This window comes from Lonchura striata, chromosome 18 (genome assembly GCF_046129695.1).
Source record: "Lonchura striata isolate bLonStr1 chromosome 18, bLonStr1.mat, whole genome shotgun sequence".
Lineage (NCBI taxonomy): Eukaryota > Metazoa > Chordata > Aves > Passeriformes > Estrildidae > Lonchura > Lonchura striata.
Window position 1 is genome coordinate 11,497,196 of NC_134620.1, and position 17,180 is coordinate 11,514,375.

General features: G+C 50.2%; 1 protein-coding gene across 1 annotated transcript in view; it reads right to left on the reverse strand.

Moving 5' to 3' along the window:
- Positions 1-14,315: 14,315 nt before the first annotated feature.
- RPH3A (rabphilin 3A) overlaps positions 14,316-17,180 on the reverse strand; it is a 31,695-nt gene continuing 28,830 nt past the window's right edge. The window contains exon 21 of the mRNA XM_021544584.3: positions 14,316-16,995. Coding sequence (XP_021400259.2) covers positions 16,865-16,995 — 131 coding nt within the window. The 3' untranslated portion in view covers positions 14,316-16,864. The remainder of the gene's footprint in view (positions 16,996-17,180) is intronic.

A 17,180-nucleotide genomic window follows, 5' to 3' on the forward strand; every position in this document is an offset into this window, starting at 1 on the left:
AAAAAATCGCAACTCAAAAGGGATTAACTTGAGCGGGAATTTTTTTTCCCCCACCCCCTTTATTGCCAACTTCAAGCGCTGGGGGGGAGGATTTTTGGGGGTTCTGGTGGCAGCTGGGACCCACATCCCCTTCCCGGTGTGATCCCAACCCCGCAGCATTCCCGGTCATGATCCCAATCCTTCAGCATCCCCGGCTGCACAACGAGTCCCTCCAGGTGAGAAGAGAATTCCAAACAGCTCCAGAGGAATCTCCTTCCCCCAAATCTTTGGGAAGCTCGGCTCCCAAAGCCACATCCAGGGACGCGAGCGGGGAGCGCGGAATTTCCCGGGTGCCAGGAGAACGGGGGTGTCCAACACATCCCCGGGGGTTCCTTCATCCCGCTGGGGATCCCCCTTCCTGCTGGAGGCCCTGCTGGGAAGGCCCTGCTGCACCAGAAGGACCCAATTCCGCAGGGCTTTGAGGGTTGTTTATATCCCAAAAACACCGAGGTTATTACCGAGCGACTTTTGACATTGGCCTGAAGTGTCCCCAGATAAATCCCTACGTCAAGGACGCTGGATTTTGAGCCAAAAGTGATTGTGGAGGTTCCTGGCATCAGCCTTATCCAGGGAAATGGAGCCAGTGGCTCCCAGTGCCCAGCACCGGGGTGGCTTTGACTGGAAAAAGGCAAATATTGGGTGCCCACCTTGGTGGGGACACTGGAGGGACAGTCCCCTCCTCCCCAGCACTGCAGCCCTCGTTATGGGCACTGAAAAACCTTTTAATTACCGGGAAAAAGAGGATGCAGTGCATCATAATATTGAAAAAGCTGCATCCAATCTCATTTGGAGGATTAGGAAGTGCCAGCACACACACACAAATAAGAAGTTGGAATCAGGGTGGCTGGAAAGATCCCCAGCAGAAAGGTCAGAGTCTCCAATTGAAATGGGGTGCCTGGTGCTGTTCTGCTCTGCTCCATAACGAGTCGGGGTGTGGGAAAATTCATTTGGGATTGAAGTTACATGTGGGGCCTTTTGGGATTGGAAATTCGAGGGGATTTGGGGGGATTTTTTTGTTTTGTTTTGGGGTTTGATGTTGTTGTTTGTTTGGGCTTTTTGTGGGGTTTTTTGTTTGTTTTTTTTTTTTTTTTACTTTTTTTGTTTGTTTTGTTTTTTGTTTTGGTTTTTTTGGGGGGTTTCTCTTGGTGTTTTTTTTGTTTGGTTTTTTTGTTGTTGTTGTTGTTGTTTTTTTGTTTTGTTTGTTTTGTTTTTGTTTTTGGGTTTTTTTTTGCCTGGGGGTTGCAGGGTACAGCTGACAGGGACTTTCTGTCCTGCTGGTCCCTGCCATTCCCATGGCAGATCCTGGAGCAGCATCCCAGAGCTTTTCCAGAGGTTTTACCATCTTCCCAAGGATGAGGCTGTGCTTGCACTTCCAGGCCTGGGTTATTATGGAGGTGACATCCAGGGAAGGGCAAGACAAGGCCCCTCATTTCATTTATTGATGTTTTTCTATCCCTGCTGACCTCCCAGGGTGCAGGTGGAAAATGTCCCTGCAATCCCGGTTTTCCCAGACTGGGGAGCTGGGCTGAGGTATCGGGGAGCAGCTGATTAAACATCAATAATTAGCAAATCTTGCACTCCCAGTGCCTCTGCTCCACCTGAGCTGTGGGGCAGGAAAGGGAATAACACCCAGGAATTAGGGAATTTGTGGAATAACGAGCTCCTGCCGGCCTTTCCCGCTCTTCCTTTCCACTTTCATTATCCAGCAGCACAACCTGGGCAGGAACAAGCTGGAATCACTGAAGAGGGGCTGAGCAGAGTTCTCCCCGATGGATTTGAATTGCTTTTAGGGATGAATTTGGGGATCTGGAGGGGTTGGAGGTGGGAAATCCATGCGATCATCCCGGGCCAGCCCTGGCAGCGGCGGGGGGGGAATTTTGGGAAGCCTCTCTTTGGAAGGGGAATTCACAAAGGTTTTTTCCTCAATTCTGGTGTTTCCCTGCTCCCCCGGGAAGCAGCCACGGTTCCCTGGGAATTCCTTGAGCATCTCCCAGGAAGCATTCCCAAAGGACCCGCACCTCTCCTGCTTTTCCTTAATTAACTCATTAGGATGCCAGGGCCAGCTCCCGGCACAGGCAGTGATGGATGTCCCATTGCCGCTGCCAGAAATCCCAAAAAACGCCCCGGGGCTGCAAATCCGGGGTCATTCTAGGGTAAAATGAGGGAAAAAAAAACAGGAATTGGGATGATGTCATGCTCGGGGTTTTGTGGGAGTTTGGACACACGGAGCTCTGGAGGCTCGGTGTTGGTTTTGTGATTATTTGGAGTGGGGGGAATGAATAAAAAAACCAAACAAGCAAGAGGCAACCGTGTGGATTAAAGCTGGAAAGAAGAGGATTAAGGGATTGAAGGGAAAAGAAGTGCTGGGAATGCAGATGGAGGGGATATTTCCCCTTTCAGCCACTCTGCCTGTGGGAAAAGGGGGAAAAAAGAGGTTTGGATAAGCTCTTTAAAAAATTCATGAGGTTTCCAGCGCTGTGTTTGTTTATTTGTTCCCCAGGGATAAACTCCTGGAATACAACATCCCATTTGTCAGCAGGGCCTAAATCAGGTTGTCCTGCTCATAAATTATACAAACCAACACTTTGGGATTGTGCTGCTGGCACAGGGTATGGGTGGGGGGCATTTTGGGTCAGGAAAGAGAGATTTAGGGCAGGAGGGGATGGTTTGGGGAGGAGGGGATGGCTCGGGGAAAGGAGGGATGCTCCATCCCACCTGGGCCTGGACACCTTCAGGGACCGAGGGGCAGCCACAGCTTCTCTGGGCACTCCCCACCCTCCCAGGGAAGGATTTCTTCCTGAAATCCAATCTAAATCTCTCCTTTTTGAGTTTAAAACCATCTCCCCTTCTCCTCAGCAGGGCAATTCTCTCCCTAAACACAAAACATTCCTTAAGCCAGGCAGGAATTCCCAAGCCATGGGCATTTTGTAATGCGTGCAGCTGCTTCCAGCTGATTTTGGGCTCAGGGCTTTGTTTTCCAGAGCTGGTGAAATCCCAAATGTGATGGAGATTCCTGCCAGGGGTGTCCTGAGTATCCCTGGTGCTCCATGAGAGGAGAGGCACATCCCAGCTTCAGCTCCCGTTCCCCCAACCCCCCTCAGGCACAGCACCTTCCTTTTAAACTTCAAAAAGGGATCAAATTTCCATTTCTTCCCACTAATTCATGGATCTGGGCTTGTCTTTCACGTGTTGGAGTTTGCAGGCTGCCCTTGGAGCACGGCAGGCACTGGGATGAGACTGTGCCAGGAGAATCCACGGAGGCATCACCAAACAACTCCTGGAATTTCTTCCTGCCCTGCAAACTCGGGGCTTTTGGAGGAAAAAGGTTTGAAGGAGGGAATTTTTGGAGGGATGAAGGGTTTGGATCAGCGAGGAGCTCCCCAGCTGCACCCACCCTGCAAGGGCAGCCTGTCCTGGGTGCGGGGAAATAAATTCTCCAGCAGCTCCTGGGAGCCTCAGGGATGATTAAATCCCCGGGATAAGGGTGATGGATGTGGGGAAGGGCTGGAGCAGAGGAGGGATGAGGATCTGCCCTGACCTGGGCAAGAGGCAGCTCCCAAAATCCTCGACCGTGGATGGACAGTGTTATGTGTAGTAAATATAATTCACGCCATCCCTTGTATGAAATATGGAATATTGGATACTTGTTAGATTGTGCCTGTTTGTATTAGTTCCCCCCCTTTGCAGGTGAGTCCGGGTGTATATTGGAAACTGATTTACAAGTAAAAGGATGTGGCTGGGCCAGGAGATGGGCCAAGGCTGGACTCCATGGGACTCCAGGTATTGATCATCGGGTGCTGATCATCGCATAAATGGCCCAAGATGGATCTCGTGGAAATCCTCAGACAGATCCATGTGAATGCAGCCTTCCCGTAAATCAGGGATTCACCTACTCCGGACACTGAATTATTCCTCCTCATCACCAAAAGAAAAAAAAAAAAATTTATTAACCTATAGACTGAATAGAAGAAAAGACTGATTGCTGAAATCTTGGCCTCAGGCGGAATTTTCCCTATAAAAACCGCTTGTGCCAGGATGGAGGTGTGTGGGCATAGGGGAAACCTCCCCTGAGGCTGAATTCTTGTTGCACACCCAGGGCTGACCCCGGGCTCGGCTCTGTCTTTTTCCGTGGCTGGCTAGGTAAAATTTGACCACTAATAAAATTATTTTTTATTTTTAATCCGGCTGAATAAACTCTCATTTATGACAGGCAGCAAGCAAGGCAGAGCTGGAAATTTTCCAGCGAACATTTGGAGTTTTGGAGGCTGAGGCTGTGACTGCTCCTTGGTGGTGCTTTTGGTCTGGATCAGGATGTTCCCAGCTGGAGCAGGTGCCCAAATCCTGGTGGCAGCGCGGGTGTTTGGCTGGGGGGGAGCAGAGGAACCAGCTGCGTGCACAGGGATCACCCTCACGCTTCCACGGAGCTGTGAATGCAGAGGCAAAGCTGCTTCCCCTGCTTTTACCACAGGATTTTGGCTTTTCCCTCAGCTCTGGCTGATAAATGAGCTGTGAGCTGCTCCTCACCCTCCCTGGGGCAGGGCTGCACTCCAGAGGGGGAAAAGCTGGAGAGCAGTGAGGCAAATTCCAGTTTTCTTCCAATGTGGAATGAGGAAAACTCAGGGAAACCTTCCAAAATCCCCATTTTTTGCCCCATTTTGCCATCCTCCCTTGGCAGCTCCTGGCAGAGGGATTTGCTCTGTCCTCCCGAGGATGAGGAGCATGCCAGGAGCATCCCACTGGGATGTGGGAAGGAGGAAGTGCCACATCACTGTGTGATGGTCCCCAGGCAGGGGTGACAATCTCCCAGGAAACAGGAGCAGATCCCAGGGGTTTCTGGGGGGGTTCCTCCCCTCCAACCTCTCCTTGCTGGATCTGCAGCCCCTGGAGCACCTGGGAAGTTGCTCCTGGCCAGAGCATTCCCCAGGCTGGCCCAGGGCAGGAGATTACGGAGCTTTGGAGCAGACACGTGGGATGGCTGCGTCCTACTTTTGGAGAGCAGAATCCAGTATTAAAAAAAAAAAAAAGAAAATAAAAAGGGCACGGTTGTGGTGAGAGCAAATATAGCAACGGGCTCTTCTGGGGTGCTACGAGTGACAAAGCCCTGCCAGGGGGACATCCCACAGCCTGGCATGGCCCCTGGGAATGTGGAAAAGGGTTTGTTTTCCCCCCCAGAGTCTTGGGGGAAATGGGATTTCAGGGGAAAAAATGGGGGGAAATGGGATTTTTGGGAAAAAATGGGAGAAAAATGGGATTTTTGGAAAAAAACATCAGGAAAAATGGGATTTTTGGGGAAAAAATGGGGGAACAATGCGATTTTTGGAGGAAAAAAATGAGGGAAATGGGATTTTTGGGAAAAAATGGGGGGAATGTGCTTTTTGGGGAAAAAATAGGAGAAATTGCAATTTTTGGGGAAAAAATGGTGGGGAAATGTGATTTTTTGCGGAAAAAATGGGGGGAAATGGGATTTTGGAGAAAAAATGGGGGAACAATGTGATTTTTGGTGGAGAAATGGGGGAAATGGGATTTTTTTGTGGGAAAATGGGGGAACAATGTGATTTTGGGGAAAAAAATGAGGGAAATGGGATTTTTGGGAAAAAATGGGGGGAAAATGGGTTTTTTGGGAATAATTTTGGGGGAAAATGGGATTTTTTTCCCACCGGGGCAGCATCTCCAGACACATTTCAGGCTGACACGAGGAGCAGGGATGAGCGGCCAAGCGGCTCCTTGGCAGCGTCCTCTTCTGTGTCCTCGTGTTCCCATCCCTGTTCCTGCTCCTGTTCCTGATTGTGTCCCCATTCCTACCCCCACCCCGTTCTCATCCCTCATCCAATCCCATCCCAGCCCCGTTTCTCACCCCCATTCCCATCCCCATCCCATCCTATTCCTCATTGCCCGTTCCCCATCCCCGTCCCTTCCTAATCCCCATCCCATCCCTCATTCCCCATTCCCCATTCCCCATTCCCAACGAATCCCAATCTCATCCCATCCCATCCCATCCCATCCCATCCCATCCCATCCCATCCCATCCCATCCCATCCCATCCCTCATTCCCCATTCCCCATTCCCAATCCCCAACGAATCCCAATCTCATCCCATCCCATCCCATCCCATCCCATCCCATCTCATCCCATCCCATCCCATCCCATCCCATCCCATCCCATCCCATCCCATCCCATCCCTCATTCCCCATTCCCCATTCCCCATTCCCAACGAATCCCAATCTCATCCCATCCCATCCCATCCCATCCCATCCCATCCCATCCCATCCCATCCCATCCCATCCCATCCCATCCCATCGCATCCCATCCCATCGCATCCCATCCCATCCCATCCCATCCCATCCCATCCCATCCCATCCCATCCCATCCCATCCCATCCCATCCCATCCCATCCCATCCCATCCCATCCCATCAATCCCATCCCATCAATCCCATCCCATCCCATCCCCTTAATTCCCAAGTGGAGGCCAAGGGAGCTGGAGCAGCAGGTGCTGCTGGGGGAACATTCCCAAAATTCCCCCGGGAATTCTGGGACTCAGCCCTGGATTTACTGCGGTGCTCCATTATCTCAGATCAATAGAACAGTTATTACTTAATGGGCTAAAATTATCATTCTGAGGGCCCAGCTCTGCCTGTTCTGGCCCTGCTAACTGTGGTGGGGGCTTAATGAAAATGTAAATCCAGGCCCATTAATCAAACAATTATTTGGGAACCACGAGACAGCCGGCGCTGAACCTAATTAAGAAATAAACAAAGTTAATCAGTGAGAAGAAAACATTTACTAATCAGAGAGGTACATTGCAAGCAAGAAATACCAGGGAATCATTTATTAAACATTCCCAAAGCTGCTCCACTCCTTAATAACCTGACATTCCAGCTTCCAGGAAGGGCCATCCTGGGTTTATTAAAGCATTTGTTCTGCTTTAGGGTCCGCTGGGTACTGCAGAACAGAAACTTATTACTCTGCCAGAAGAATAATTGCATCCATTTCAAATAATAGGGCCAGGGCCCCACTGGGGACAAAAAGTGGCACCTGATCCTGGGGTTGTTTGGGTTTAATTATTGGCATTTCAAGCTTGTCCAGCTCCAAAGTTAATTCTGATAAAAATAGAAGAATTGCAACGACACCTAAAGATGGAGCTGGTGGCATTTCCTTTCCTGGAAAACCTGCTTGTCTGGGATAAATGGGAATATTCACTCTGAACTTCCTCCTGCCCACTGTCGCTTCCCATCATCGCCAATATTTCCAAAAATTGGAAAAGCTTCAGGTCCCTAAGCTGCTTTGCAGTGTCCCCTCTGACCCTGCAGCAGGGCTGGGATGTGGTCCTGGGGTTTTATCCAGAAATCCGTGGCTAGGCAGGATTCCAGTGCTCCCATCCCATCCCTGCTCCTCTCCAGCTCTGGGATGGAGAGGGGTGGGGCTGAAAGTCCTGGCTGAAAATCATGGAAATCCTCGGGCAGATCCATGTGAATGCAGCATTCCCGAATTCCCGTGAATTTCATCACGGGATTCAACAACTCCGGACACTGAATTGTTCTCCCTCTTCACCAAAAAAAGAAAATTTTATTAACCTATGGACTCTGAATAGAAGAAAAGACTGATTGCTGAAATCTTGGCCTCAGGTGGAATTTTCCCTATAAAAACCACTTGGGCCAGGATGGAGGTGTGTGGGCATAGGGGAAACCTCTGCTGAGGCTGAATTCTTGTTGCACACCCAGGGCCTGGTGGAACTCAAAATGTCTCTCAGACATTTTTGGAGGTTCCAGGCCTTGGTCAGAAGCATTTTAGATCCTGGCAGGCAGCTGCAAACAGCTGTGATTTTGAGTTTGAGCCATGGAATGAGTTACCAGCTTTGGAGGTGGAACAAGCAGTGACAAAAGGTTAGATAATATAGTAAAAGTAGTTAAAAAACAGAGAGGAAATTTTTTTTAGTATTGTACAGGGGGGTTTTAGCACCTGTACAGGGGGTTTTTTACTTTGTACATGGGGGTCAGAAGTTCTAAGATGGAGGAAAGTGGGCTGATCCTGTTCTTCCTCCTTCTTCTTCCTCGCCTCCATGTTCTTGGTGATGCTGGCACTCACAGATTGGTTTAGAGCAGAAAAGCACTTTGTAATATAGGTAGTAGGTATTGGGGGCAAACTATAAACATGTAATATGTAATATATCATATAAAAGCTAGCAGCAGCCCTGGGTGGGGGGAGAGAAGAAGAAGACACAGACAGAGAGGATGTCAGGGTGTGTGTGTGCCTCTGCCTGAGCTGTGAGCAAACCACAGCAGCCCCAGAAGAAAATCTTTTAGATAACTCACAATAAACTGCCTTGAGACCGAACAGCAAGAGCCTGCTCAGTTTTTCTTTGGAATCACGGCTTGGAGGAGAAATTTCACCACCACATGGGACCCCAGAGCAAGGCTGGGGTTCCCACAAGGGCTCTGTTCTTTCCTTGTGGCTGGCTAGATAGAATTGGTTTGCAAAATAAATATTTTATTTTTTTTTTTCATTTTAATTTGGCTGGACAAATTTTCATTCATAACGCGGGGATTGGGCAAAGCTGGGTGACCCCCCGCGGGTCCCTGCGTCACACCAGCAGGTTCCCAACCTGTGCACCAGCACCTCCCGGGATGATTTCCAGGGCACCAACGCCGTCCCCGTGTCATTTTTCAAACAATTAAAGATAAAGAGGCCCGAGCGCAGCTCGTATTTCAGTGTTAACGCTGCTGCCAAACATCATCGCGTCAGCGCCCCTTGTAAAACAAAGGAGATCGATAAAATTCCCACTCGGGGTTATCCTGGTGCACCAGGGGCTTGCTGGGTTTTATTTTCCCTTTCCCTGCGTTTTTTTTATTCAGCAGCTGCTTAACGGGCTTTGCTTCGTTCTTCTGCTTCCTTCGCGGATCTCAGGAAAATTTGGGTTAGAAGGGAATTAAAAATCCATCCCGTTCCACGCCCTGTTGTTTTCCACTATGCCGCGCTGCTCCAAACCCCATCCAACCTCACCTTGAGCCCTTCCAGGGGTGGGAGCAATAGTAAAAGGGTTTTTAAATCATGGGGATTAAGGGTTAAAAGGAAAAAATAAGCTTAGTAGGCCCTGGAGAAATAAACGCCCTAAAGCACATGGAGAAGTCACACTTGCTAGAACTGCACTGTGTAGCTAGTACATGATATAATTGTTAGATGTGATGATTGTTTGGTGATTAAATATAATTACTGTTAAATCATAAGAATAATCATGAGAAACTCTGGTCAGTGACCTAAGAAAGATCACGAGAAACTCATGTCAATGTATACAATAGAAAAATATAAGTTTAATAATTAATGTGTGAGTTATGCAACGATAGAATATAAAATACTTTCAGCTCGAAAGCCGTGTCGGAGTCAGATTTGGGGCTGGACCCCCGATTCCCAGAGCTCTCAATAAAAGCACCTGCAGAGAATCACATCCCGGGATTCTGTGTTTCTGAACACGCATTTTCGGGGCTATAACCTACCTGGATTCCACCTGGCAGAGCAGCTTTCCCTTAGGCAAGTTTGCATCCTGGCTTTTCCTGCCGGTCTCCAAAGCTTTGTTTCCCTGCAAACTTTCCAGCTGCTCGATCGCAACCAATTTGCAAGGGCCGAGACATTTAAAAACACACCGAGAGCAGCCGGGGATGGGAGGTGTGAGCTCCAGCGAGGTGAGAGCTCCTGGAAATTCATCCTCGGGAGAGTTCTGGAGATAAGGCAGAGCCTGAATTCCCCCTCTGGAAGTGCCACCTGCCTTTGCAAAGGAGTGGGAGTCACAGGGAACTGAATAACTTGGCTATTAAAAGGAAAATACTCTTTGTTAGAAGCTGAATAAAGCTCTGATTTGCCGAGGCTCTGAAGATCTTGGCTGTGGCACTCAGGGTTTCCATGACAGGGCTCTTATCAGGGCGATACCCATCAGCTCTGCCCTTAATTAACGATGCTGACCCTCATCAGGGGACAAAGAGGAGTGACGCCAATTTCTCAGGCTCCTTCCCTCTCAAATTCGGCCCATCCTGTTCACAAACACCCCCAAGGCTTCTCAGTGACGTTCCTTTTGACCCGAATTAAATTTTAATTTTTTTTTTTTTTTTCTCTTTTGTCTGCCACAGCTTTTATTCCCCGGTTTCCCCCGATCAAGGCGAGCCTTTTTTGTTCAGGCAGCTTTTGAAAAGGAGTTTGTCGGGATTTTTCCCAGCAAACCTGAGAAATCTGTTATCTCTGCAGCCCGGATGGATTCGGGGAACCGCTCAGATCTCTGAAAGCAGAAAACTGCATTTTCCAGCCTCATTCCAGCTGCTCCATCCAGCTTGGAAGGAGGTGCTGGCATCCCACTGCCTGATCTTCCCAACCCGACCTTCGGGAGGGGGTTTGCATTCATCGCCCTTGTGAAAAATGCACATTATATGGCTCTAGGCAGATAGTTACTATAGGTATTGTATTATATTGATTAGTTGTGCTTTTGTAGTTAAAATGAAGACTTCAGTAGTTAAAAAAAATTATATATATAGAGACTCTGTATGTGGGGGGGAAGGTTTTTTTTTTTTTTAGGATGAGATACTCGCTTCGAAGAACACCCAAATCTTCCAAAGGAGAGGAATTTATGGCTTCTTATCAGAAGAAACTAATTTCTTCAGGCCTTGCTCAGACTCGAAGACGCCAGGGGATTAAATGAACAGAGTTTCTTGTTTAGAATAGAATGTATGCATAACCATGAAGGATGTATGAATATGCAACAAGTGCATTGGTTTAAGGGTGATTCCTTTGGTCCCAAGGGATGCTTTTCATGACTCAGTGTCTGAGAACGTCCATAATTCTTTGCTTTTTATTGTCTTGTAATTGTCCTCACTCTAAACTTTATTACTCCAATTGCATGATTATTTTTATAACCATTTTATTACTATTCAACTTTTAACATTTTAAAAACCGAGCGCTTGGCGTTTTTCACACCCAGCATTCCCAAAATGTCCCCAGAGGAGCCGTGTCCGTGTCCCCCACGCCGAGGATGCAGCACCCGCTGCTCCCCAGCTCCCATCCCGCTCCTGCCAGGCCAGATTCCGCTCCCAACTGATCACAACCCACCCTGGATTCCAGGAAAATGCAGATTTCCAGTTCTGGCTGGGCAGCAGGATGGAAAGGGCTGGATGCACACGCAGGGACTGGGGGAGGGAGCGATCCCCTTCCCATGAGGGATGTGGGAATAACATCCCATCCAAACCCATCCAAACCCAGCCTCTCCCATTCAAACCCATTCCCCCCCCCGGGAAATTTGAAATGCAGCCCCCAGGGAACAGCCGAGGTGAGCTCAGTGCCACAGCCAGGCTGGGATGGAGCGGTGGTGGCTGGAAAAGAGCAAAGCCAGGGGATGATGGCAGAAGGGTGAGAAAGGTTGGAATTTTGTGCTCATTTCTAACGAAACGCCGCTTTCCGCGTTGGGCAGAGCGGGAAGGTGCACAAATTATCCCAGCTGAGCCTGGCATTGAGCCAGCTCCCATGTGCTGGAGATCCCATCAATCCCATCCCATCCCATCCCATCCCATCCCATCCCATCCCATCCCATCCCATCCCATCCCATCCCATCCCATCCCATCCCATCCCATCCCATCCCATCCTATCCCATCAATCCCATCCCATCCCATCAATCCCATCCCATCAATCCCATCCCATCAATCCCATCAATCCCATCCCATCCCATCAATCCCATCCCATCAATCCCATCCCATCAATCCCATCCCATCCCATCCCATCCCATCCCATCCCATCCCATCCCATCCCATCCCATCCCATCCCATCCCATCCCATCCCATCCCATCCCATCCCATCAATCCCATCAATCCCATCCCATCCCATCCCATCCCATCCCATCCCATCCCATCCCATCCCGGGTACATTCCTCACTCCTGGGCTCTCTCCCAGTACAAACCAGTCACCATTATGCCCAGTTAATATTTAAGCTGGGCTTAATCAGTCTCCCTTTCCTTTTCCAATTCCCATTAACCCATGCCACTTTTCTTGGAGCATGGGCTCTGTTGGAATCTGGGATTTATGGCAGCTGCTCCTCACCCCAACTGCCCTAAGTTACACTCCCATTCTGCAGCCTACAAAAAAAAAAAAGAAAAGAAAAGCTGATTTTTCTTCTCCAAAAAAGTTGGGAAATTCACACAACCACTAAAACCCAGCTGCCCGTTTCACTGGCACGGGAGGAGCTGAGCATCCCCTGAGGGTCTCCACTGACCTCTCCCATTCAAGATCCAACATTCCCCTGTGGGAAAAACGTCCCAAAACTCAGCTTCCCCCCGGAAAATCTTCATGGCCTCTCCAGATGCCAGCAAGAGCTTCACCACCGCAGTGGCCAGGAGCCCAGAGGAGGTGCTAGCCACACTCTGGGCCTTGGGGTGGAAAGAAAACTGTTTATTTTAGGCTGAGGACTGATGAGATGAGAGCCATTGATCGCAACTCGTAATTACATTGTTATCTCTGCCCTGGCACGTAAAGAGATTTCTGCCTGCTGGCTTTTGGAAAAGCTGGGCTGGAAAGCGGATAGAGGAGGGATTTATTTATTTGAGCTCCTCTATTTTTTCGGTGAAATGTTAAAGAGGAAAAGCTTGGTTTATTTATTTTATTTTTTTTTCCCCCAGGAGATGGGAAGCCAGGGAAGGTTCCTCTCCTGCTCAGTGCCCTCCTGGTGCCCCAGGATCAGGCAGGAGATGAGGAGAGCTCCATAACGTGGAATTTTGAATGAATTATCCCACAGGAGGTAATCAGAAAAGAGCAATCAGGTGCTGCTGTGACCTCCTGGAGCCACAGGAGCCTTGGAGAGGAACCTGGATTTCACAGGAGTGGAACAGGAGCCCCAGACTTTGCCAACACCTCCATCCCACAGCTTTTCTCCAGGGATGGTCCTGGCCCCTCTCCCAGATCAGCCAAGGACCTGCCTCAGGTCCTGGCTGCTGCCATGCCCATTTCCCAGCCCCTTGGATGAAGAACAAACTGGGATCCATTTCCCAACCACTAAATTCCTGCTCCTGACTGGCCTGGCCAGAACCAGGATGAGAATCCGAATTTTGTCTGCTCCAAAGGTCCAAATCTGATTAACACACGAGGAAAGTGGCCGGGAGAATGGAATGGTTCAGACGTGCTGAGGTGGAATTAAAACTGGGAAACCACCCACAGAAGCAGGAGATTCAAAGGATGGTCCTGAACAAGCCCAAATTGCAACCCAAGGACTTTCCTTCTGGAGTGGCTGGGAAGAAAATGGGAGGAGAAATAAAAATCAGAGGGAATAAAAGTTCCTCTCTTATTCCCATGGATTTGAGCAGAATCCCTCTTTGGAATCATTTTCCATGCAGGAATTTACAACCATGGCTGGTTGTCCTCCATCCACAAACACCACAGCACCTTCATCCCAGAGATCCCTCATCCCAGTCTTCCTCTGGAGCTGGATGCTCTCTCCCTGCTGGCACCTCGTGGATTGGATTTCTTGGCTGGGAGCTCTTGGATGGGACTGGAATTCCTCCCCTGGGATTTCCCTGCTGGGCAGGAAATGGAGAAGAGGAGGAAAAAAAAATCCATGAGAAGAACCCAAGGTGGAAAACAAAAATATCAAAAAGAAATTAAAGCTCAATTTTAAGGCTGCTGGGCTTCCCAGGGAACGTTTTTCCCAGAGGACAAAGCCTCAGCGCTTCCCTGCCGCTGAAGGTTTAGGAGCGGCAGGAACAGGGTGCGATTATCCAAAAAATTCCCAAATTCCTGGAAATATCGGGACATCCTTGCGGCAGCTCCTCCTCGCTCCGTGCCTGGAGCTCCAGTGACATCTGCTGGGCATCGCCACCGGGGCTCCCACCAGCCCTGCCCTGGGAATTGAGCCTAAACCCGCCCCAATAAAACGAAATAAATAAAAGAAAATAAAAAGAAATCGTTGCTCGGATGGAGCCGCCACCACCCAGCGCCTCCTGCTCCCCAAACTGGGAGTGAGGGAAAAAACTTCTCCCACCACCATTCCTGCTTTTCCTCAGGGCTTTCACTCCCAGGCACCAAGCGAGGGGAGTTTTGAGATTTAAACCTTCACGTTTTACCCAGGATATTCCCAAAACCCAGCAATTCCTGTTACCCCCAGCCGGGATCTCTCTCCCAACCACCCCAAACTTCTCAACATCTCCAGCCCAACTCGATTCCAGCAGGAATTCCCACCCCACCAGGAACTCCCAGAACCTCTGCCCACCCCGTGGGGTTCCTGTTCCCACAGGGAATGAAAAAAAAAAGCCAAAAATCTGGGTTTTTTTTGTTCTTTTCCAATAGTCTCACTTTATTAGATACCACATCAAGAGAGGATGTTGTGCTGCATGCAGCGGAAGACTGGAGGATTTCTAATTCCTGTGTAACGTTTTCTTTTTCTCTTAACAGTTGTAAACTGATATTTGGCTGTAAAATCACTGCATGCGAGTCTGAATGCAAACAGCAGTAGAAGAGGCTTCTCATTTTCTTTATTTTCTTTTTTTTTTTTTTTGCTTTTTTTGTTTGTTTGTTTTGTTTTTCACCATTCCCAATCCATAGGTGCATGCTTTATTTACAACAAAAAGAAGTCATTCAGGGCAGGAATTACCATCAGAAAAACTGAGAAGAGGGAGGGCAGAGACCAGGGCTGTGGTTTTGCACGATACCAGGGAGATTGGCAAGTTGCACTTGATTTTTGGAGGTGCAAAGAGATGATCTGAGTATCCTTTTCCCAAAAAAAGCAGGCTGAACAGGGAATGGGAATACAGGATGGGATAAGGGTAACCTTAAGTGAGTTGTTCTGCACATACAAACGAAGCTGGGCTGCTGCAGGACTGGGAGGAATTAAGGAATTGCTTAAATAATGATTTTTTTAAAGGTTTTTTTACCCTCAGCCACACATTTCCCCAGCACAGCTCCGTGCCCAGGTGCTGCTCTGGGCATGGCAGGAATGTTTGGGCCAGCTCCATCCCTCTGGAAAGGGTGGTGGCAGCTTGGAGTCATGAAGGTTGAAAAAGGGAAAATCCAACCATGGATCCTGGATCCCACCATCCCACAGCTCAGCTGGGCCTGGAGCAGGGAGGTTTTGGCACGGGATGCAGAGGGAAACAGCCCAAAAAAAATGGGATTGTTTCAGTCTGCTCCTGGCCAGAGTGGCTCAGGGATGCCACCCTGAATGGCACAGAGGCAACAATTCTGTGAAAAAAGGGGAAAAATTCCAGGTGTTCTCTTCCATTCCACCCCAAGCCAAGCCACAGGCACCATCACACCACAGCTGGGGTGATGGAAGAGGATCCCCAGCTCTGGCTGGACCCTCTAGGGTGGGCTGGGTTGGCTTTTCCCACCTGGAGATGCAAGGAGGGGGAACCTGTGTCAGGCTGGGCCAGCTCAGCACAGAGGGGGTTTTGTCACTCGGGGCTGGGGACACTCAGGGCACATCAGCAAGTTCTGTTGGGGGTGAGGGGAATAAAGAAAATATCAGGAAAACCAAACTCATCCGACTCAAAGAGAGGGCAGCTGCAGCAGAGGGCGCAGGGGACTCGGGGGGAGGTTTCACACCTCATGCTCAGTGTGACAAAAAATTCCATATATTCCATAGTGCTTAGTGTGCTCCTATCCATGAGGTCTGGGGTTTTCCAGAGCCAGGGAGTGTTTCAGAGCCAGGGAATGGTTCCAGAGCCAAGGAATTGTTCCACTGCCCAACAGCAGCACCTACAGGGAGTCGGTGCTCTCCTGCTGCCCAGACCAGGTCTGACAGCTCCAGGCCATCCTTAAAGTGCAGGCTGAGGGTTCTTGTGCAGAAAACTGGGAAAAAACGAAAGAAAACCAAACCAAAACAACCCACGTTTGGAAGTTCTCGGACTGTTCCAGCTAATTCCAGGAGTTGTGGTGGTTTAAAGCAATAATCCTTGCACACATCAGGGGGCTGGGGGAAGTAGCAGCTCCCTCAGCTTCCCTCCTGAGGAACAGAAAATCCTTGGAAGCAGGAGGGGTTGAGGGGACCCAGGGCTGCCCTCAGGGCTCGGCCAGTCACTACTACACAGCTCAGAGGTGAAGAGGAGGTAGTCACAACCCTAAAACACAGCTGGGCTCCTAGAGCAGCAGAGCCCCCGAATTCCTCGGGCGAAGGAGCCGCCCGCGGCGGCTGGAAACGACGGGAACCAAAGCAAACCTGCTCCCCTGCCAGCACAGAGCTCCCCAAACCCTCCTTGTCGCTGTTGCTGGGTTGGTGGTGGATCTTCTCGGCAAAGGATGTGCCACAGCGTTGCTCAGGTGGGCCAGACCGGAGGCGAAGAAGCTCAAGCGGGACTCGCGGGATGACACCGGTGACACCGGATTTGGCCTAACCACGACGACACGGACACCAGGCGACGGTGACGCCCACGCCAAAGCCAAGGAGCTCGTTCGTTATTGCAACTGAGGTATTGAGACCACACAAGCGGCACAGGCCGATGCTCCCGAGCCCTGCGCTCCCATCTCCCGGGGGGAGACGCCGGAGCGGAGGCCGGAGGGACACAGAGCGTCAGGAACGCGACGGGAACGCTGCCACGGGGACCGGGGAGGAGAGAGAGAGGGGGGACAGTCGGGAGGGAACTATTGCTTGCCAAAATTACACACCAGGGGAACTCGCCGGCCTCCCTCCCCCAGCTGAAAAGAAATACAGGAGAATAGAAAAGATCTGGGGGAGTTTCCAGTGGAGGGGAGGATGGAGGGGTCAGAGGCTGTAGCAAGGCGTGGCTGCGCTGGAAGACGACATCGGGGACATCGGGGACATCGGGGACCTACAGGGGCGTGGCAGAGGGCAGGGAGGGCCGGGCAGAGGCTCCCTTTAGTCGCTGGCGACGTGGTTCTCGTTCTGCAGGGTGTGCCAGCGCTCGATCTTCTTGTCCTTGTTCTTCAAACACTCGTACCAGTGTTTCAAGCGCTCGCCCTTGGCCGTGATCCCCAGCTGGCAACCGCCTGGGAAAAGGGGAGAAGAGCAGACTTTGTATCCAGAGGTGGTGCTGCTGATCCAGGAAATCCTGCCCTGGGCGCACACCTCACACCCTGCAACGCTTTTTCCACCTCCTGGATCAAAAGTCTAATGGGAACGCCTGGAGATGCTTTTCCTGCCCGGAAGACCTCGCAGGATGCTGGAGTGTGTG